Genomic DNA, 22634 nt, shown 5'->3' with positions numbered 1-22634 from the left:
CTGCTTGAAGGAAAGGCTGAACTTTTTCTGCAATTGTCTATAAATAAAATCTCCTTCTTCATCCTCACTGCCACCAAAAGTGTCACCAGATCCTCATAAACAAAGTGAGGGGAAGCTGTGTTCCAGTTCCAACCCTTTGCCTTTTCTAATCAACAAGTAGTACAGCAATTGGGTCAGTGAGACTGCAGTCACAGTAATTGCAGCAGTTGTCTATTTAAATTGGACCACACTTCTTGAGTATTATCCCCAGTCCCACCAGCACCCCCCATCCTCTTGTGGTATCGTGTCCCTACCCCTGCGCGAGGAGGCCTGGTTCGAGTCCAACGTGTTCCCAAGGTGTGTAATAACATCTCTGAATAGGTTGATTCAAAAACAAGTTACATAAAAAAATAAGAAGTGATCAGAATCGGCATGACACTGTGGCACCTTGTTCTTCCATCTAAATAAATCACTTCCCCTGCTAATTAAAAGGCTATCCCATTAAATTCAGGACGATTGACCATTTTCCCCTGGGGATGGGGACCTCACTCAGAAACATACCAACATAAATTTCTGAACTCCAGAAAGAAAATTAGAATTTCAGCCTTTGATATTCTGCTGTCTAAGGCTGTGATGGCAAGACCATTCCACTTCTATTACGTGTGACTCACCCTTCTGGATATCAACCCCGCATCATAATACAGAAACTTCAACTGTGTGGTTTAATCTGTAGCAAGACTTGACCTCAAAGATTGCTACCACTCAATCAATTTAATACTATACTTCTTGTAGAGTCATAGAATTATACGGCACGGAAACAGACCCTTCAGTCCAATCAGTCCATGCCAAAACATAATCCCAAACTAAACTAGTCCCACCTGCCTCTCCTGGTGTATGTCCCTCCAAACCTTTCCTAATCATGTACCTATCCAAATGTTTTTTAAACATTGTCATTGTACCCACATTCACCACTTCCTCAGGAAGTTCATTCCATATACAAACCACCCTTTGTGTAAAAAATCTGCCTCTCGTGTCTTTTCTATATCTCTCTCCTCTCACCTTAAAACTTGTCCTCTAGCCTTGAAATCTCCCATCCTAGGGAAAAGACAGCTACTATTAACTCTATCAATACCCCTTATTATTTTATAAACGTCTATCAGATCGCCTCTCAACTTTCTACCCTCCAGTGAAAAACGTCGCAGCCTATCCAGCCTTTCTTTATAACCCAAACCTTCCATTCCAGGCAACACCCTGGGAAATCTCTTCTGAACTCTCTCCAGCTTAATAATATCTTTGCTATAACTGGATGAACAGAACTGAACTCGGTATTCCAAAAAGAGGCCTCGCCAATGTCCTGTACAACCTCAACATGACTTCCCAACTCTCTTCACAAATCAATTCACATTTGAATTAAATGGACAGCATTTCTACCCTGATTGACCCTTGCTATGTACAATACTCAGTAAAAATGACACAATGAAAGGAAGACTTATGCATTTAAATTGTGCTTTTCACAACTTCAAGACATCCCAAAGCGTTCTATTGCCAAGTAAGTATTTTTTAATTGTAGCCACTGCTGCCAATTTGTGCACACCAGGTCCTACAAAAAGCAACTTGTCTTAAAAGTCCCCTTACAGAGTGAAAAACAGACAATAAAACATATATAAATTTGCCCTTCCTCGATGAACATCATATACACATAGCTGTAATGTAGAATTTTCTTACAGAGAATGCCGAGCAACCTAAGAGAACATTAAGCTCAACAAATCTAAACTAATACATGAGTTTTGTGCAAGCCTTCTTATCCCACTTCATCTCACCTTTTCATCATAACTTCCTGTTCATTTTTCCTACCTGTGTTTACTTAACTTTCAATAAAATCATCTGATCCACTTGACTGATCAACTACTTGTCATTGGTTCCATATTCTTACCATTCTGAAGTAAGAATTTTTTCTACAGGTGTGTTTGCTTTTAATTGGATGTGAGCATCACTGGCTCGGTCCTTGAGAACGTGGTGGTGACCCACCTTCTTAATTTGAGGCAGTCTGTTTTACGTAGATAAAGTCACAATATTGGCAGGGAGAGAGTTCCAAGATTTTGACCAAGTGACGATCGACAAGCAGCAGTGAAGTTCCAAATAAGGATGGTGTGAGATTTGAAAGGAAACTCAAAGGTGGTAAGACTCTATGACACTATGGTAGTGTTACCAGCAATCTGCTGTCCTTGTCTTTTAGTTGATAGAGGTATGGGGACTTGGAAGGAGTTTTGATGATTTGCTGCAGTGCATCTTGTCGACATTATGCACTGCTGCCTCTGTGCATTGGTGGCAGAAGGAATGAATGTTTAGACTGGTGGATGAGGTGTCAGTCAAGCAGGTTAATTTGTCCTAGATGTTGTTGAGCTTCTTGAATATTGTTAGAGCTGCATCTGTCCAAGATGAGTGAAATTATTCCATTACACCCATGATCCCTGCCTTGTAGATGATGGGCAGACATTGGGAAGCAAGGAGGTCAGTTATTCATAGCAGAATTCCCAGGCTCTGACCTACTCTTGCAGTCACAGCACTTATATGATTGGTCCATTTCAACTTCTGGTCAGTGGCAACCCCAGGAGGTTGATAATGCCCAGTGACAGCACTGTGTACCATCTACAAAATGCACTGTGGTATCTCACTAAAGATTTTCAGACAGCAACTTCCAAACCTATTTTCTCTAGCATTTAGAAAGTCAAGGGTGTAAAATGCAAGGAAACACCACCAGCTGCAATACCCACTCCAAATCACACATCATCCTGATTTGGAACTATATCACTGTTCCTTCACTCTTTTAAATATCTGGAACTTCCTTCCTAACAGAGCTGTGAATGTCCATATACCCCAAGGACTACAGCAGTTCAAGAACACAGCTTATCACCACATTTTATACACAATTAGTGGGCAATCTTTATTTATTTGTGTATTAGTCCTCTTCAATTCATTTTCTCATTTTATTTTCCAAGAATAGAGTGGCCTCCTTATTCAGCTACCAATTCCACAACCTCTCATTTATCCTTATTGAAATTTATTTGCTAGCTACACATTAATTCACAATTTTAATAATATCTTCACATATTATGTTATGGTTCTTAACATTAACTATACATCAGAATTTGGAATCATCATGAAATTTTGCAATTGTATTCCGATTACAAAAGGCAATGGCCAGATGGAATATTTCTGGATTGTTAATCTAGATGCCTAGGTAATGTTCCGAAGACTTGAGTTTGAATCCCACACCGGGCAGATGGTGGAATTTGAATTCAATAAAAATCTGGAATTAAGAGTCTAATGATGATTGTTGTTGGGAAAAAATACCCATCTGGCTCATTAATGTTCTTTAGTGAAGGAAATTGCCATTCTTACCTATTCTGACCTACATGTGACTCCAGACCATATATTGTGATTGACTTTTAAATGCCCTCTAGGCAATAAATGCTGTCCCAGCCAGTGATGCCCTCACCTCATTAATGATTTTTTTAAAAATTCCTGAGTCCAAGTCTTTATGTAAATTCTGAACAGTTGTGATCTCAGCAGCAATCTGTCAAACACCAATTCCCAGCCTGTTCTACAACCTGAATCTATTTTTGCTTTTATAGCAAATCATTATTTATTCTGCTACTTGTTCCATGAATACACATGGTCTTATCTCAGTAATCAGATCAGGAGGCTAATACCTGGCAGCTTCTTTTAAGGAAAAATGGACAAGCTAGGCTTGTATTCACTGGAGTTTGAAAAAGTATTCGGTGACTTGATTGAAAGGTATAAGAATACAAGGTAAGCTGATTGAAAGATATAAAACTGTGAGAAGTCTTCAGAGGGTGCACATGGAAGGGATGTTCCTCTTATGGACTCATATAGAAACGAAACATCACTGTTTAAAAATAAGTCACAGAGGAAGATTTTTTTCTCGCAGAGAGTCACAAGCCTTTGGAATTTTATTCCTCCAAAAGTAATGGAAGCACAGTCTTTAATATTTTTAATATGGAGGTAGCTGGATTCTTGATAATACCGGGGTTGGTAAGTTATTACTGATAGAACATAGAATATTACAGCACAGTACAGGCCCTTCAGCCCTCGATACTATGCCAACCTATGAAACCAGTCTGAAGCCCATCTAACCTACACTATTCCATTTTCCTCCAAATGTCTATCCAATGACCACTTAAATGCCCTTAAAGTTGGCAAGTCTACAACTGTTACAGGCAATGCGTTCCACGCCCATACTACTCTCTAAGTAAAGGAATTATCTCTGATATCTGTCCTATATCTATCACCCATCAATTTAAAGGTATGCCCCTCGTGCTAGCCATCACTATCCGAGGAAAAAGGCTCTCACTGTCCATCCTATCTAACCCTCTGTTTATCTTATATGTCTCAATTAAGTCACCTCTCAACCTTCTTCTCTCTAACGAAAATAGCCTCCAGTCCCTCAATCTTTTCGCGTAAGACCTTCCATCCATACCTGACAACAATCTGGTAAATCTCCTCGGAACCCTCTCCAAAGCTTCTACATCCTTCCTATAATGCGGTGACCAGAATTGTACACAATGCACCCAAGTGCGGCCGCACCAGAGTTTTGTACAGGTGCAGCATGATGTCATGGTTCCAAACCTCAATCGCTCTACTAATACAATTTAACACACCGTATGGCTTCTTAACAACCCGATCAACCTGGGTGGCAGCTTTCAGGGATCTATGTACATGGACACCAAGATCTCTCTGCTCATCTACACTACCAAGAATCTTACCATGAGCCCAGTACTCTGCATTACTGTTACTCCTTCCAAAGTGAATCACCTTACATTTTTCCATATTAAGTTCCATTTGCCACCTCTCAGCCCAGTTCTGCAGCTTATCTATGTCTCTCTGTAACTTACAACATCATTCGGCACTATCTACAACCCTACCAACCTTAGTGTCATCTGCAAATTTACTAACCCATCCTTCTATACCCTCATCCAGGTCATTTATAAAACTGACAAACAGCAGTGGCTCCCAAACAGATCCTGCAGTACACCACTCATAACTCAACTCCAGGATGAATATTTCTCATCAACCACCAACCTCTGTCTTCTTTCAGCTAGCCAATTTCTGATCCAAACTGCTAAATCACCCTCAATCCCATGCCTCTGTATTTTGTGCAATAGCTACCATGGGGAACCTTATCCAATGCCTTACTAAAATCCATATGCACCACATCAGCCACTTTACCCTCATCCACCTATTCGGTCACCATCTCAAAGAACACAATAAGGTTTGTGAGGCACGACCTTCACAAAATTGTGTTGACTATCACTAATCAACTTATTCCTTTCTAGATGACTATAAATCATCTCTCTAATAACTGTTTCCACAACTGAAGTAAGGCTCACTGGTCTATAATTACCAGGATTGTCTCTGCTCCCCTTCTTTAACAGGGGAACAACATGTGCTATCCTCCAGTCTTCTGGCACTATTCCTGGAGACAATGATGACATAAAGATCAAAGCCAAAGGCTCAGCAATCTCCTCCTTGGCTTCTCAGAGAATCCTAGGAAAATCCCATCTGGCCCAGGGAATTTATCTATTTTCACACTTTCCAGAATTGCTAATGACTCCTCCTTGTGAACCTCAATCCCATCTAGTCTAGTAGCCTGTATCTCAGTGTTCTCCTCAACAACATTGTCTTTTTCTAGTGTGAATACTGACAAAAAAATATTCATTTAGCGTTTCCTCATCTCCTCTGACTCCACGCACAACTTCCCACTACTATCTTTGATTGGCCCTAATCTTACTGTAAAAACAATGACTGCAGATGCTGGAAACCAGAGTCTAGATTAGAGTGGTGCTGGAAAAGCACAGCAGTTCAGGCAGCATCCGAGGAGCAGTAAAATCGACGTTTCGGGCAAAAGCCTTAATCTTACTGTAGTCATTCTTTTATTCCTGATATACTTATAGAAAGCCTTAGGGTTTTTCTTGATTCTATCTACCAATGACTTCTCATGTCTCCTCCTGGCTCTTCTTGGCTCTCTCTTCAGTCTTTCCTGGCTAACTTGTAACTCTCAAGTGCCCAACTGAGCCTTCACATCTCATCCTAACATAAGCCTTCTTCTTCTTCCACTTGACAACTTCCTTAGTAAACCACAGCTCTCGTGCTCGACAACTTCTTCCCTGTCTGAGAGGTACATGCTTATCACAGACCCACAGTAGCTGTTCCTTGATTAAGCCCCACATTTCAATTGTGCCCATCCCATGTAGTTTTCATCCCCATCCCATGCATCCTAAATCTTGCCTAATCACATCATAGTTGCCTTACCCCAACTATAACTCTTACCCTGCAGTGTATACCTATTTCTTTCCATTGCTAAAGTAAACATAACCGAATTGTGCTCACTATCACCAAAGTGCTCACCTACCTCCAAATTTAACACCTGGCTGGGCTCATTACTCTGTACCAAATCTAATGTGACCTCGCCCCTTGTTGGCCTGTCTACATACTGTGTCAGGAAACCCTCCTGCACACATTGGACAAAAACTGACCCATCTAAAGTACTTGATAGGTGGGAATGTGGAGTATTAAGATCAGCTGTAATCTTATTGAATGGCAGAACAGGCTCAAGGGGCTTACACCTTGTCTTAATTTGTATGTTTGTGTGAGTGTACTACGTGGTGTGTTATAGAACAGATTTGCTGTTCTACTCTATGATTTCTTCAGCATTCACTAAGATGAGTGCAACATAACTTTCCTTTTTTGTAATCTGTGCTGATTACTACTTGTTATATTTTGTTTTCTAGGCAAGCATTCAGTTAAGACAGATCAAACATGAAATTTAATCTCAATTTTTTTTAGTTTATAAATACTTTTCTGTTATATATTTGAATAAGGATACAGTTGGGTTAGATTTTGCTGTTACCAGGTAGCAACATTATTCACGGTTGACCTGAAATCAAAGTATACACATCATACCACAATCCTGGTGGCAAGAATTTCAGTTGTTGATCAGAAATCTTCTTCAGACCTGGGGATCTGATCAAGAAGCTGTAGACTCAGTTACCTCTACCTCTTCCAGAGAGTCCCGCTGAACCACACCCTAATGCGGTGGTGGTGAGGCCACTCATGGACCTTCCTTAGAACCAGGACTCTATAACTTAATGAGACCAGTCTATGGTATGAGGAAGAAGTATAGCTGCATATCCCATTCCCCTCTCAGTTGAGTACCTCAATCATGAACAAAGCTAAGTGAGCTCGGTGAGGGTGTGCTTTCTCAGGGTGAGAATCTCAGAGAGGATTGGAAACAAGGTGGTGACTCCAAGTGGCCACTCCTCTGATCAGTACTCAGTCCCTTGATCAGGTGCTCGTTTCCTCTGATCAATACATCTCGCCCCTACCCCACACAAGTTAGTGGCAGCGTAACAACTGTCTTACACATGGCATGGTGACAGCCATCATGTAGCTGGGTTAATTCTACGACATCAGGCTTAGACTCTTCAGTGATTCTTAACTAGCCACTTAAGACCAGTTTGACAATGGATCTTCCCATCCAGAATTTAATTATAGTAGAGGCTTGAAGGCAATGCAGTTTGAGTAAGCCACCAAATAGAAAGTAAGTGCCTTTTCGGCCTCCAAGTTCATCACTACCAGGGACAAGAAATTCCATGTGAAAATAGATCAGTTTTCTTCCTGCCATTGACTTCTATGGTCTAGAAACATGTGTTTTGAAAAGTCAAGTACAGGTGAAAATTTTACAGTGATTGGCAGAACTCTTCGGAGTATTGGTATGCAGAGGGATCTGGGTGTACAGATCCATAGATCACTGAAGGTGGCATTGCTGGCAGAAAAGGTAGTAAAAAAGGTTTTTGGCATGCTTGCCTTCATTGGAAGACTGCTCCTTCATCAGGTAACTAATGGGGCAGGACATAAGATACAGAATTTATAGCAAAAGATCATCATATCACGCAACTGATACCATATATTGAACATACTTAGATTGCTGTTAAGTCTTTCATCTTTTAGAATGGGTTGCAGGTATCAATTCATCTGAGGTTGGAGTCTATCTGTATTCCAATCTTGAGTCAGACTGGTTATATTTCCAAATGTGGCTATCAGCCTCTGCTCGGCCACTCTGCAAAGGCTGATAGCCAAGTTTGGTGCCCATGAGGGTGGCCTTAACCCAGGACCTTGGGTTCATCTCACACTACAGGTGACCCCACTACACTATACATTCTCACGCACACACTCCCACACAAGCACACATGCTCACACACTCACACAGACCCTCTCTCATACATACGCTGTCTCTCAGACACGCATGCACCCCACACACTCTCACCCATGTGCTCACCCTCTCACAAACTTATACTCTGTCACACTGTACCAAGCGCGCACAAGCACTCACACGCACCTGCTCACACTCTCTCCCACACATACACTCTCTCACTCTCTCCCTCACATACACGCACAAACACATATAGGACTGTAGGGTGAATTTGCATTTACAGAATTGTATATGCAGATACATTCTATTTTGTTCAAAAAGCGCACAATCTGCAGGCAGTCAATCCACGTGAAATTTTATAAATTCCTACTTTGGAAATAGAACCAATCTGACTCAAGATTGGAATACAGACAGACTGTAACCTCACACCTTTAATGTATTGTCTGAGCTAAGATGTCACTTTTGTTTATAAAACCTTATGTTATCTCAGGAATGTGACTTGAAAGGAGTTCTGGGATTTACATATTAGTGATTCAATACCTGCAACCCATTCTAAAAGATAAAAGATTTAACAGCAATCTAGGTTTGTTCAATATATTGTATCAGTTGCATAACGCTATGATCTTTTGATATAAATTGTATGTCTAATGATCCTGTCCCACTAGTTACCTGATGAAGGAGAAGCGGTCCGAAAGCTCGTACTTCGAAATAAACCTGTTGGCCTATAACTTGGTGTTTTGTGATTTTTAACTTTGTCCACCCCGTCCAACGCCAGCACCTCCACATCATGGCCCCTTTGGAAGGGGCATTGACTATAAGTATAGACAAGTGATGCTGCAGCTTTATAGAACTTCAGTGAGGCCACATGTGGAATATTAAGTACAGACTGGTCAGGACACTACCAGAAGGATGTGGACACTTTGGAGAGGGCACAGAAACGATTTACCAAGATGTTGCCTGGTATGGGGGATTTTAGCTATGAAGAAAGATTGGCTAGATTAGGTTTGATTTTACTGGAACACAAGATTTTACTGGGGCAACCTCATAGAAGTTTATAAGATTGTGAATGACATGGTTAAAGTGGAAAGTATGAGGCTTTTCCCCAGGGTTGGGGGGAGGGGGGGCAGGGGGGTCAATTACTGGAGGACACAGGTTCAGGGTGTGTGGGAAAGTTTAAAACACAGTTTGAGGCAAGTTTTTCACAGGTGGTGTGTGCCTGGAACGTATAGCCAGAGGAGATGGTGAAAGCAGACACAATAGCAGCATTCTAGAGGCACGTGGACAAATACATAGGAAGGGAAAGAGGGTAAGGATTCTGTAAGTGAAGACAGTCTTAGTATGGAAGATCAAAATGTGGCATCGCAGACTTGGATAGCCAAAGGACCTGTTCCTTTGTGTGTTGTATTGTTCTTTGTGTTCTGTGGGCAAAAATGGCAGGAAGTTTTGGGTGTTGCTTATAAGTCATTGTACCACAAATACTTTAGCTGAAACTTTATTGCTGGAACAGCACAGCAGGTCAGGCAGCATCTAGGGAACAGAAGATTCGACGTTTCGGGCACATGCCCTTCTTCCTGAAACGTCGAATCTTCTGTTCCCTAGATGCTGCCTGACCTGCTGTGCTGTTCCAGCAATAAAGTTTCAGCTTTGATCTCCAGCGTCTGCAGACCTCACTTTCTCCACAAATACTTTAGGAAAGGCTGTTTCAATAGAAACACTTTAAGTCTGATTTATTCAGTATGATTCATTTCACAGAAGGTTTAATATTTTTTACATAATTAATGGGCAGTTATCCCTAATACTGGTTCAATACTTGTGTTTTAAATTTTCAGTCCAACAGTGGAGATACGGAGTAAATTTGGAAAGCCCACCACAACGTCTGGACTTACGCGCCACAGTACAGACCAGAAATTGCTGGATAGCTATAGCATCCAATAACAGTGAATGCCAAATGCATTGCCAGTATTGGCAGACAAAATTTGGGATTTCCTATCAAATACACATCCTATGGTTCTGGTCAATAGTTTCCTGAACTACCTTTCTTTCTAAATATAAGAATTTGTTCTCCAGCTCCCTTTTGTAATGACTTGTTAACAAATTGTTATTGTTCTATAATTTAGTTAATAATGCAATCTATCCAGACTAAAGAATTTTACTCTCTCCAAAATGTGATGAGTTTATGAATTACTTCCGTTTTTCTTACAAGTCTCGTTTGTATTTCTTTTGGAAAGCACTGACAATTAAAATACTATCTTCTATCCAGTTATTCTCTTAAATATTTACTGTAGATTTGACTACAATGGAAACAACTGATTCTTAGAAGTTTTTCAAATCCCATATGAATATTTATTAGCTAGTGGGTAATGAGTAAAAATGTAACTTTGGCAGTCTTTCAATGTTCATCCCAATTAAAATTATTAGATAGTGAAGTCAGAGTTTCATATTTCTAAAATTACAATTTTTGTGTTGTATATTTACTGACATTGGAACTAAGTTCTCTTTGTAATAATGATTCTTATTTCTTTTGAAAAGGGTTACAAGGGTTTATCAGGACAGCCAGGACTTCCAGGACTACAGGTAACATCTAACTCATCTTCTTTATATTCATTTATATTCATTTGTAGGATTTGGGCATCACTGGCTGGGCCATCATGTGTTGCCTGTCCCCCTGCCCTTGAGAAAGTGATAGGAAACTGACTGCCAGAATTGCTACAGTCCATTTCGTAGGTAGACCCACAATGCCATTAAGGCAAAAGTTATAGGATTATGAAGTTGCAACACTGAACAAACAGCGATAGTATTCCAAATCAGAGTGGCAAGTGTTTTAGAGGAAACCTGGAGGTGGTGGTGTTCCCATGTATCTGTTTCAAAGACAGTCCTTCTAGATGGTAGTGACCATGGTTTGGAAGATACTGTTCAGGGAGCCTTGATGATTTTCTACACTGCATCTTGTGGATAGTGCACACTGCTGCTATTAAGCATCATTGGTGGAGCAAGTGAATGTTTGTGGATGTGGTACCATCAGGTGACTACTTTTTTAAGAGAGTGTCAAGTTTCTTGACTATCGTTGGAGCTGCACTCATCCAAGCAAGTTATGAGTATTCCATCACACTCTTGACTTGTGCCTTATAGACAGGTTTTGGGGAGTCAAGAGGTGAGTTACTCTCTACAGAATTCCTGGTGTTTGACCTGCTCTTGTAGCCATAATAATAAATGGCTGGTCCAATTCAGTGTCAGATCATTGATAACACCCGGAATATACTTAATGTGGGAGGTAGTGACAGTGCACCATTGAATTTCAAGGGGAAATAGTTATAATCTCTCATGTTGGAGATGGTCATGACCTAGCACTTGTGTGGCACAAACGTTACATGCCACTTGTCAGCCCAAGCCTGGATATTGACCAAATCTTATTACGTTTGAACATGGACTGCTTCAATATCTGAAAAGTTGTGAATGGTGCTGAACATTGTACAATCATTGATAATCATCCCAATTTATGATCTTATGATGAGGGGAAGGTCATTGATGAAGCAACTGAAGATGTTTGGACCCACAACACCATTCTGAGGATGGTGCTCTAATAAGCACAATCATCTTCCTTTATGCCACACCTGACTCTAACCAACAGAGAGTTTTCCCCGATTCCTATTGACCACAGATTTTCTAAGGGTCCTTGATTCCACAATCAGTCAAATGAAGCCTTGATGTCATTAATTACTCTCACCTTTCCTTTGATTGTATTTCCCTTGGTGTGTCTTCGTATATAATCATATAAAAATGTGGTTGATCAAGTTTTTGTTCAACATTCCTATACAAAAACAGCAATAATCTCACACTGTGATCAAGGTAATTACTGAAGTAAAATACTAGAAATTTAAAATAGCATTTTCAGGTTTTATTTTAGCTCAAGATAAGTAATTTATTAACAAAATCTTACATTTATATGCATCATTAATGGATAAAAAATCCTAAAATTTCTATGGCGTAAAGGATTTAAAAGGTTATAACTATCAAAGATACACGCTATATTAATCAAAGATGCAGACTTTAAGGTGAATGAGACAACCAGAAACCAGCTTAGTGACCGGAAATCATTCTGTGCCGAAGATCAAAACACATTCAGGCCTGGATGTTCATCATGACAGAGGGTATCTAAATGAGGCGAAAATACCAAAATAAGTTAGGAATACCCCAAGTCTTGCCACAACCTGCCATTTCTAATTTTTGTGAAAGCAGGATCAGGGCTAGTTTGTAATTCACATGTATATGCTTCCTTGAAGCAGCTGGCCCTTTAAATGACCCATTGCCTTCACTCAGAATGAGTCCTTGATATCGGAACCAGAGTGTAGAGATTAGACCAGGTAACAGCAGGTCTGCTTCCTCCATAGCGAGGATAGCCCTTGGAGAGCTGAGCTGGTCCTGCAGATATGGTCCCCAACCCCTTATAGAAAGGGGTCAGAAATTCTTTGATGATGATCAGGTTCCCTCTGGGACTATTAGCTGTGGAACAGATTGTGTGCAAAAGTTGCACAAACCCTTGGAACTGTCCAACTCATCAAGGCTTCTCAAGAACTGTCATGAAGTGTCAACAAGTGTTAACTATTAAGAACTGTCAAGGAGTATCAAAATGTGTTTTTTTTATGAATGAGTGTGCTTTTCTGTACAGTGTGCAGACTTTAATACAGAGCCTTAAGTAATAAAACAAGAATCATTATGTGTGCACGTGTGTTTGAATATATTCAATGAATTGGCAGGCAGATGAAGGGGAAAGAGTGTTTGGAGGAAGTTGGCACTTCTGACGCAGGTGTATGAATGGCCATGAGGATGGTTAGTGGGGTGTAAATGGCATGGAAAAGATGAGCTATTAGGGATGATTGAGTGTGTTAGATTGCATGGGTGGGACACAGGGAGTGTAGGAATGCAGATGTTGTAAAGTGTGAGTATTGAAGGTTTGTTTATACTTCACTTTTGGAGAGGTTTGGTATCCGTTTGGATTTGATCCAGGACACCTTTGGTGAAGGTAAGACAACTTTTGCGGTTGTGAAAAAATCTTACGTATTTAACAAGTGCATAAACTCATTGGACTCTGAGCCCTTGAGCAGCATGAGCAATGGTGAGAAATTAACAAAAATACAGTGAGAATGAAAAAATGCAATTCGCGATAGTGAGAAATGTAATTTCCATTTAAGTTTTCAATTACAAGATGAGAATCCCACTAGTAAGCAGAGAGGAATCTATTTTCATACATTTCTGTCTTATTGCTGGTTAATCTCACCTAATTTCCAAGCAGGTTGCAAATCTCCCAGGTCCGAATCAGAAACTAGATTGTTGTACTTCCCAACTTCTGAAAGTCGGAGCCAGTTAACTAGGCAGCTGCAGCTTGGCAGTGCTTCTCTGGGTCCCATGTTGGCTGTCATTCCCCAATATCCCCTCAGGGCATGAAATACTGAAATCAGCAACATCACAATACCAAAGGACATCACCATAGCATATCTTAACAACCAACTACCTTATCGTACAATTCAGCACTTCACAATCGTATTTTGGAGCTCACTGACAACTTGCATTTCAATACTTCTGTATCTTGGTGCGAAACATGGTTGACTTACAAACATTGCATGTATCAGAACATGGTACATTCTCAGGCTCTTATTTTCCTTTCTTAATACTCATTCATTTGCACTTTCTTGGAAATTCAAAGCGTCCCTTCCTTGCCTTGCCTTTTAGCCCATTACCACTTCATTCAGACTTACTGGCTCACAGTAGACTTGTCTTGCTTGTCCTTTTAGTGCAAACAGAAAGCAAGGCAGCTTGTTGTGGTTTCCAGTACTGAGCAGTGAAGAAGGTGGTCACCTTGCTATATGTTTCCATGCTACATCAATGTTACACCAACGGCATATGCCAGAAGCTGATATGGCAACCATCCTGCACATGCTTCAACTTCATTGCCAAGTCTGAAAGTCTAAAATAAGTAGTCCTTAGTTGAGTCAAGGGACTATGGCCATCAGGGGGTTGCCATGACACTCAGTAAAGGACATCATCTGATTTCCAACTCCAGATGGTTCCTGGCCAGAAACTCATTTACCTGGGCTGAAGACAAATCACGGTCACCTCTGGATTTTGTGGTGGTCTCAAACTTCACCATCATCTTTCTGAATTGCAATTGATTCTGTACATCTTCTGGATTTTCATTTCTACAGAAATAACTCCATCAGAGCGTCCACCAATACTCTACACTTTAGAACTCTGTGACTTCTTATGCAATTCCTGACACTGCACTTGACCAATTCACTGTTGCTGCATGCTCATTCCACCCTACCTACACTGAAGTTATCCTTCATAGAGCTCTAATTTTATTCATGGCCTCCCTCTATTGTCTCTTATCTCATAATTACTATCAAGGTTTTATATTCCTCAATATATAGTCTGGTAACTTGACTTTTCCCTATGTTCAATCACATGAGTATTTGGCTGCCACTCCAAAACCAAGCCTATCACTTCCATTTCCACTCTTCCCTTTCTTTTAACCTTTTGGGCTTACTATTCTGAACAACAGATCTCTAAAGCCCCACTTGAGGTCCCTTTTTTTCCTCCAGTTCCCCTCTATAATCTCTCATGCTCCCTGCAACCCAATTTTGTTCATGAGATCTATGTTCTCCATCTCTACCTCTCTATACTCTTTCAAGACTTTCTTTAAAACTTCGTATAAACATTTGGCTGTCTTCTACGTGACTTGGTATGAAATGTTAATTTAACACACTGCAATGAAGTACCCTGAAACTTTTTATTGCATTAGAATGCTATGTAATTACACGCTGTTGTGTATTCTGTTTGTGCAAATTAAAGCACTGCTGAAATCATGGTCAATGCTGGAATTCAGGTGCATTTGTCAAAGTTTCAATATGAATGACTAGAAGATTATAGCCAGCATGGATTATCAACAAGCACCATTGCCAGAACAAGAATTCACAAAATTATCACATTCCAGACAGTGACACCGAACATTATCAAATAATTGGTTACTGATAATAAAGTGACACTTCTTTCCTGCTTCTACCAAAGTTATTCCTGGAGTGTTATGAAATTATTTAAGTGTACTGACAGCACAATCTCTTAAGCTGTACTAATACACAAGAATTATTTACCCTTTGAAGTATGGATGAATGTATTATGTATGTACATTTTTATGAGATGACAGAGACAACAGGTTAGGTAGTGTTCAAGCTCGTGGCCCGCAACTCCCTTTTGGCTGACTGGCTGCATCCTTTTTTTAATTAGTTCTTAATTTACTTTTGGCTCAAATTTATCATTTTTTCTTTCTACGACTGATGTTTCAGTTGGACAGCCCCAGATCCCAAGCAGTTTTGGCAGGCCTCCATCCTCAGCAGTTTCAAAAAATTCCTGGTCCTTGGTGGTTTTGGCATGCCCCCAGTCCTTGGTTGTTTCGATAGGCTTGTGATCCTCAGAGGTTTTGATGTGCCCTGGGCCTCAGCGGTTTTGATGGGCCCAGGCCTCAGCACTTTAGATGGGCCCCAGGCCTCAGCGGTTTTGATCGACCCTGGGCCTCAGCGGTTTTGATGGCCCCCAGACCTCAGCGGTTTTAATCAGCCCCGGGCCTCAGCGGTTTTGAGAGCCCCAGGCCTCAGCGGTTTTGATCAGCCCTGGGCCTCATCAGTTTTGATGGGCCCAGGCCGCAGCGATTTTGATGGGCCCCAGACCTCAGCGGTTTTGATCAACCCCAAGCCTCAATGGTTTTGATGGGCCCAGGCCTCAGCAATTTCGATGAGCCCCAGGCCTCAACACTTGGGCCTCAGCAGTTTTGATTGGCCCCAGGCCTCAGCAGTTTTGATCAGCCCCATCCTCAGCGATTTCAACAGACTCCCTCATCTCAGCAGTTTCAATGGACCCCCAGTCCTTGGTGGTTTTGACAGCCCCCTAGTCTTTGAAAGTTTTGACAGGCTCCTGGTTCTTGGTAGCTTCAAAGAGGCCCACAGTCCTCAGCAGTTGGACAGTTCCTGGTCTTCCACAGTGGCCAATTCATGAAACAGTGAAGCTGTGGAATGAACAAAAAAGGATATTTGTCTAAACTTTGTCTCTTTTTTCATATATAATTAATGTAATTAAATAATGCTGTTTTGTGGCAACAAACACATAGAGTCATACAGAAGTATGGCCCAACCAGTCCATGTTGAACATAATTCCAACTAAACTAGTCCCACCTGCCTGCTCCTGGCCCATATCCCTCCAAACCTTACCTATTCATGTATCCATCCAAATGTCTTTTAAACATTGTAATTGTACCCACATCCACCACTTCCTCAGGAAGTTCATTCTACATGCAAACCACCCTCTGTATAAAAAAATGTGTCTCTTATGTCTTTCTTCAATCTCTTTTCTTTCACCTTAAAAATGTGCCCCGGTCTTGAAATCCCCTATCCTAGAGATAAGACAACTACCATTAACTGTATGCCATTTGCTGTGTTTTCCCAAATACAAGTATCAATAAATTTCTATCTATCTATCTATCTTTTAAGTCCCTAATTTTCATTAGGAACGTAGGTATAGGGAAAGGCCATTCAGAATTTGAGTCTGTTCTGCTAATCATTTAGCTCATTGCAGATGTGTAACTTTACTCCATTTACTCTATTTATTCCCTATCAATATTCTTATTTATCAAAAATCCAACAATTTTAGTCTCGAAACTTCAAATACCCAGAACTCCGGCGCGGAGGTGCTTCCTGGATTCACCTTTAAAAAGTACAATTAAACTTTGTTGCTCCAGATTTCCCAAACAGCCAAAATAGATTCTCTAGTTAACCTTTTCAATTCCTTTGTCATAAAAATATCTTAGTGGAATCTCCCCAACTCCTGAACAACATAGTCAATGGTGGGTCAGTTGGAAAATGTGGCAAGCATATTTACATGCCATTAATATCTAATCTTACCTCATCGATACACATTTCCTATTCTCCCACATTGGAGAGAAACTAGATGGCAACAATTTCTGACATGAAAGTTAGAGTAAGTACGTGACAGATCCAGCTCACCTTTTGCTTCTCCAGGCCTCCAACTCGAACAGCAATCCCCAACATCTCTGGTTACGCTCCATGGGTTACTGCCCGAAACCTCATCCATGGAGGTTGGCATCAGACACATATCAGCCTCACTGCATCATCATGACACATGAACGATGCATTTACAGGGCTGTTCTGCACTTCAGTACTGCACTTTAGAGTGCACCAGCACCTTTCATCTTAATGCAGCTGCCAGGTGTATATGTTCATACGGGCAAGCACCCACGTCCTGGATTGGACCAAGGTAAAGGTTTCTTGTTTGGCTTCTGAGCCATCACTCACTTTGCACCTGTATGGATGCCTATAGAATCTCTCCCTTATTTTTATATTTAACAATTTGTTGCCTCATTTAGAATTTTAAGGCTCACATTGCTTCTGTCTTGCCTTGCTATTTAGTGCAGACACAAAGCCAGGCAGCTTATAATCGTTGCCAGCAGTGATTAGTCAAGGGGTTGAACATGTTGCTGTATGTCAAATTTATACCTACTCCCCTGACTGCCAGCAGCATACAAGGCAAATACACTGAATGTGCTTCAACCAATGAGCCATGTCTCATAATCTAAAGGGACTAATCCTCAGTCAGGTGAAGGAAGACTACCTTCAACTAGAGGTTAACAACATCATATATCAAGGGTAGAACCTGATATCGGTCCAGGAGCTTAACACAGTCAGACTACAGTTTGAGGCGACCTGATTAAGCGGATTCACTCTTCCGCAGTCTAGGGAGTGGACCACTGTCAGCCCTGTAAGTTCAGCTCAATCAGCCTGGAGATCCTCAGCATGTCAGTCAGGGAGCTGCACAGATATCAGTCAAGGGGGGGTTATCTGTGGTAGGGGAAGTCAATTGTAGAGATTGGAGGCAGTATGCTGGGATGGAGAGGTGATAATAATTGTCAAGAAGGGCAGTTCAACATATAAAGATGAGAGACGATTGAACTAGGCATATTTCTGGCTTTGATTAAGAGAGTACATGACATGACTTTGAGTTCTGTACTGGTTACCTCAGGGGCATTTGGCTAAACATGTTAAGTGTGTCCTACCCAAATGCCCTTGCACCCCTACACCATAGTCTGACACATATCTAGCATTCACTGCGTGCACTGAACCTGCCAAAACCTTTCCATGGAGACAGCTACATACTCACATGTCAGAGGTAGCATGATTCAAATAGCTTCAATAGATTCCTCCAATTTTTGTGTCAATTTATCCAGTGCCTCTGACAAACTTGCCTGATGCTAGAGTGTATACCTGTGCATTTGGATGACATTATGGCCAATTCCATAGGGTTTCCTCCTGAAGGTTCCTCCAGAACTGCTCTGAGTGCTAACAATGTGGGGCATTTCTTCATCTGCTGCTTACGGAGGTATGGCACCAGTCTGTGGTCTCAACTGTAATTTGCACAATGTATCAACCAAAATATCTGTATATGAGCTAGTAGAGGTACCCGGCTATTCACCCTCTGTGAGATTTGTGGTTCTTCCCCAGAGTTGGAGGACTAATGGGACAGTAGCACAGCACTTAATAATAATTGTTACTTGGTTGATGGGATATGGAGGTCTCAACATCAACACATGGGCCAACCTCTACCCTTTCCCACTAAGGTAAGGATCTGACCTTCTAGGGGATGCTGGGTATCCTATCACCCGTCTTGGCTTTCCTCAGCCAATAGTAGATTGTTTTCTCCTGGAATGAGACAAAAGATTGAATTGGGTGAGATGCATAAGGCTGGCACAGTTGTTAATGCTGGTGCTGTTGGGGCAAGTGTGGTGAGGCATCCCAGGCGAGTGAGTAGACAACACAGAAGCCTTAGTATGAGGGGTTCAGGTGAGTGAGAGTGAGTGAGGAATGATGTTGCATGCAATAGTGACTAAGGTAGATTATGTGCCTTGATGGGAGCTGAGTGCATCAGCAAAGTTAGAGTGAATGTGAGATTACATAGAGAAAATGCTGGCATTTACCCTTGTGAAGCGCACAAAGTCATTAACTTTCTTGCAGCTGTGCTGAACACTTCTCCATAACATGGACATTGCAAAGATATTGGTAACAAATTCAGACCAGGTTGGCACAATTTGTGTTGTGGCCTCTTTTGCTGGCCCTGAGCAAAGAGGGCAGACTTCCTCCGCACCACCTCATTAATCAGGATCTCCAGTTCCATGTCAGCAAAGGAGGGAATTTCCATTTCTTTAGCACCTTTGGGGCAGTTTACACATGGGAAATGTAAAGGACAGTTCATGACTGACAGCACTTGACCTGGTGCACAACTTTGTATCAAAATTGGCTCTGGGAAACTCAGGAGGGCCTGGCAGTACAAGTGGGGAACAATAGAAATGATGTTAATTAAGCAGGCTGAGGAAAATAGCCTGAGGAAACTTGCTCAAGTTCTCAAAGAGAAATCCTCCATGCAACTCCCTGAAATTGACACTTGGCTGATTTTTGGTATAATCGATCACCTTGATTCTAAACTCAAGAGCATAGCAATCCTTTTAATTTATTTCCTTAGAAATTATAGTTCTAGTGAATGTGTGCTGTGTCTCCTTCAATTCATTTTTTCAAAACTAAATCCACTACTCCATGAAAGGTCTGACCAATGCTTTGTGTAATGAAACATCAATTTCTTATTTTTGTTTTCCAATTCTATTGAGAAAGAGGCCAATATTCTGTTATACATTTTTACTACTTCTTGTACCTACATACTAGCTTTAAATAGTTTATATTTATAGACACCCAAAATGCTTTGATCCTCCATGGCTCACAATCTTTGATCATTAAGAAAACATTCTGATTTGTCTTTCTCAAGTCCAAACTGATTGAGTTATTTTCATAATGTTGAATTCTGTCTACTATTTGATATGTGCTTATTTATTTCCAACTATCTTCAAAATATCAAAGAAAATGACTAAGTTTTGCACTTTAAAATAATTTTGGTTTTCTATCCAGCCATGAATTTGTAGTGAAGGACAGTCTGATTTAACAAGGGTATTCTCAGTTGTATCAAGCAATCACACTCACAGTTGACATAATAGTGAGGAATGAATTCTCAAAAATAATAGTTACCAAATTAAGTCAAAACATTCATAATGATGTGCTTTTTGGGAGGTCTTTCAAAGAAAATAATGCTTTCCCAGTATGTTATCAAAGTTATTGGCCTTATAGAGAAACATAAATTAATTGATAGATTAGTGCAATAAAAGGTAAAGTCTCCATAGTCCTACAAGACCATAGGGCTGCTCTCATAAGAGAGAAAAATGACTGGTGGTGGTTTAACCTGACGGTCAGCATGCCTCAAGTGAGGGGAGAGTCCTTCAGGCTAACCTCAGCTGGTGCAGAAATTGAACCCATGCTGTTCATGTTACTCTGTATCACAGACCAGTTGTTCAGCCAACTGAGCTAACCAACCCTAATTTTAGTGCAATAATAAGTAGTTGAAATTACGATTATTAACACCACACATTTCAGTTCTCATGCCATAAGGCACTTGTAACTTAAACTGACAATATTATTCCCAAGTTATAAATTAAATTTTGGGTAATACATTAGTAAGTCATTTGCATTAAATCAGTACATAAAGTGATACTGCAATATTTAAGCTTGGCCATTTGCATTTCACAGACTGGGGTCACAAATTTGATTGTTCTTTGACTTGGGTCTACTTGTTAAATTATGTACACTGATAATTTAATTATTTTCTCAGGGGACAAAAGGCTCAACAGGATCAAAAGGAGAGGTAGGCTGCCAAAAGAGGCTACCCAAAGAAATTCATAATTTTTTAAATGTTATAAATGTTAATAGATTACAATGCAATCTCTGTTATTTTTCATCATTTTCTTCTAGCCTGGAGAACCAGGAGCATCAGGCACTGCAGGCATGAAAGGTCAGAAGGGTGAACCTGGTTTACCTGGCAGAACTGGGAATTCAGGGCCTAAAGGAAAGACTGGGCTTTCAGGACCACCAGGACCACCCGGTCCAGAAGGAATTTCAGTAGGAGTACATCTGATTTTATTTTGATGTAATTCAGCGTTTAGTATGCTGTTACTCATTCCTAATTCCAAACTGTTTTAATAGGGAAAAGTCATTTCAGATGAGTACATCCGACAGGTTTGCATGGATGTGCTAAGAAGTGAGTATAAGGGTTAATTGTTCCATACTTAATATAATCTAAAGTTAATTAAAATGTTCTTAATGAAAAACAATTTATATTCATGCTATTTTTATTAAGAAAGAATTCAGTGCTAGATTTTTTGTTGAAATATATAAGGAGATATAAGTGGACGGGAATTAAGGATTTCATACTCTGTAACACATTGTGTAGGAGAATGCAAAGATAAAGAATATAATTTTCAAGAAATTTTTGGGAAAAGGAATTATGCAGAATGACATATTAGATCCTCTAAAATGTAAAGGGTTAAAAAAAAGGCTAATCTAGAAAACTGTAAGATAGTTTGATTCTATTGGTTGTGGCTGTATAATAGTTTACTTGAAATTCTGGAGGAAATAGTAGGTTATTGCTAGGCTAGTATTGAGAAGCTAAGACTAGCGCTCTGGTGACTTGGGTTTGAATTTCACCACAGTAGCTGGTAGAATTTAGTATCAGTAGTAAATGTGGAATTGAAAACTGATTGCAGATGTAACAACTAACATCAGTAGTTTTAAAAGCCATTAAGTTCATTAATGCCATTTAGAGAAGGTAATCTGCCATCCTTGTTTGCTTGGCCTATGTGTGACTCCAAATCCACAATCGTGTGGTTGACTCTCAACTGCCCTCTGAAACGATCTAACAAGCTGCTCAGTTCAAGAAAATGAGAGATGGACAAGATATGCTGGGCTTTCCTGAGATGCCCGCACTCCATGAAAGAGTTTTTTAAAATGAGCATGAACACTAGGCATGAGTTATTCAGAGTAAATCATCAGAGGTTCATAAAGGATTGATCATGCTTGACAAATGCAATTGCATTTTTGAGAAAATCACAATATATACAAGTAATTTAAATTTGATGATTTTTTTCAATATGCAAAGGCTGAGTCTTTATTTTATAGATGGAGTTACAGAAAGAAAAAGAAAAACATAAATTCATGTAAAGTCTTTCATCATCTCAGGATGTCCCAAAGCTAGTGAAGTACATCATTTTTTTTGCTGCTTACTAGTCACAGAAACCAGGCCTCTTATAGCAATCCCTTACAGCTAGATAATAATTAGCTGCAACCAATAGGCAGTTTCTGATAATGATGAATAATTTTCAGCTTCTTTACAGTTCTTAAAGCTCTAAGTTCAGAAAGTTAAATTGAAACTGAAATAACAAACTCAATTTCAGTTAGAACTACTCATCTAGTACAACATACCAGATATACCA

General features: G+C 40.3%; 1 protein-coding gene across 1 annotated transcript in view; it reads left to right on the top strand.

Moving 5' to 3' along the window:
* The window catches only part of col21a1 (collagen, type XXI, alpha 1), a 474425-nt gene that overhangs the window by 414739 nt on the left and 37052 nt on the right, over positions 1–22634 (top strand). Inside the window, exons 23-26 of the mRNA XM_087979161.1 lie at positions 10742–10786; positions 20978–21010; positions 21118–21264; positions 21349–21403. Coding sequence (XP_087835287.1) covers positions 10742–10786; positions 20978–21010; positions 21118–21264; positions 21349–21403 — 280 coding nt within the window. The remainder of the gene's footprint in view (positions 1–10741; positions 10787–20977; positions 21011–21117; positions 21265–21348; positions 21404–22634) is intronic.

This window comes from Chiloscyllium plagiosum, unplaced genomic scaffold, assembly GCF_037043375.1.
Source record: "Chiloscyllium plagiosum isolate Xiang-an unplaced genomic scaffold, Cpla_swu_hap1 HiC_scaffold_3, whole genome shotgun sequence".
In the NCBI taxonomy this organism is placed as follows: Eukaryota; Metazoa; Chordata; class Chondrichthyes; order Orectolobiformes; family Hemiscylliidae; genus Chiloscyllium; species Chiloscyllium plagiosum.
The sequence above is the reverse complement of the archived record's forward strand: the minus strand, read 5'-3'. Positions and strand labels throughout refer to the sequence as shown.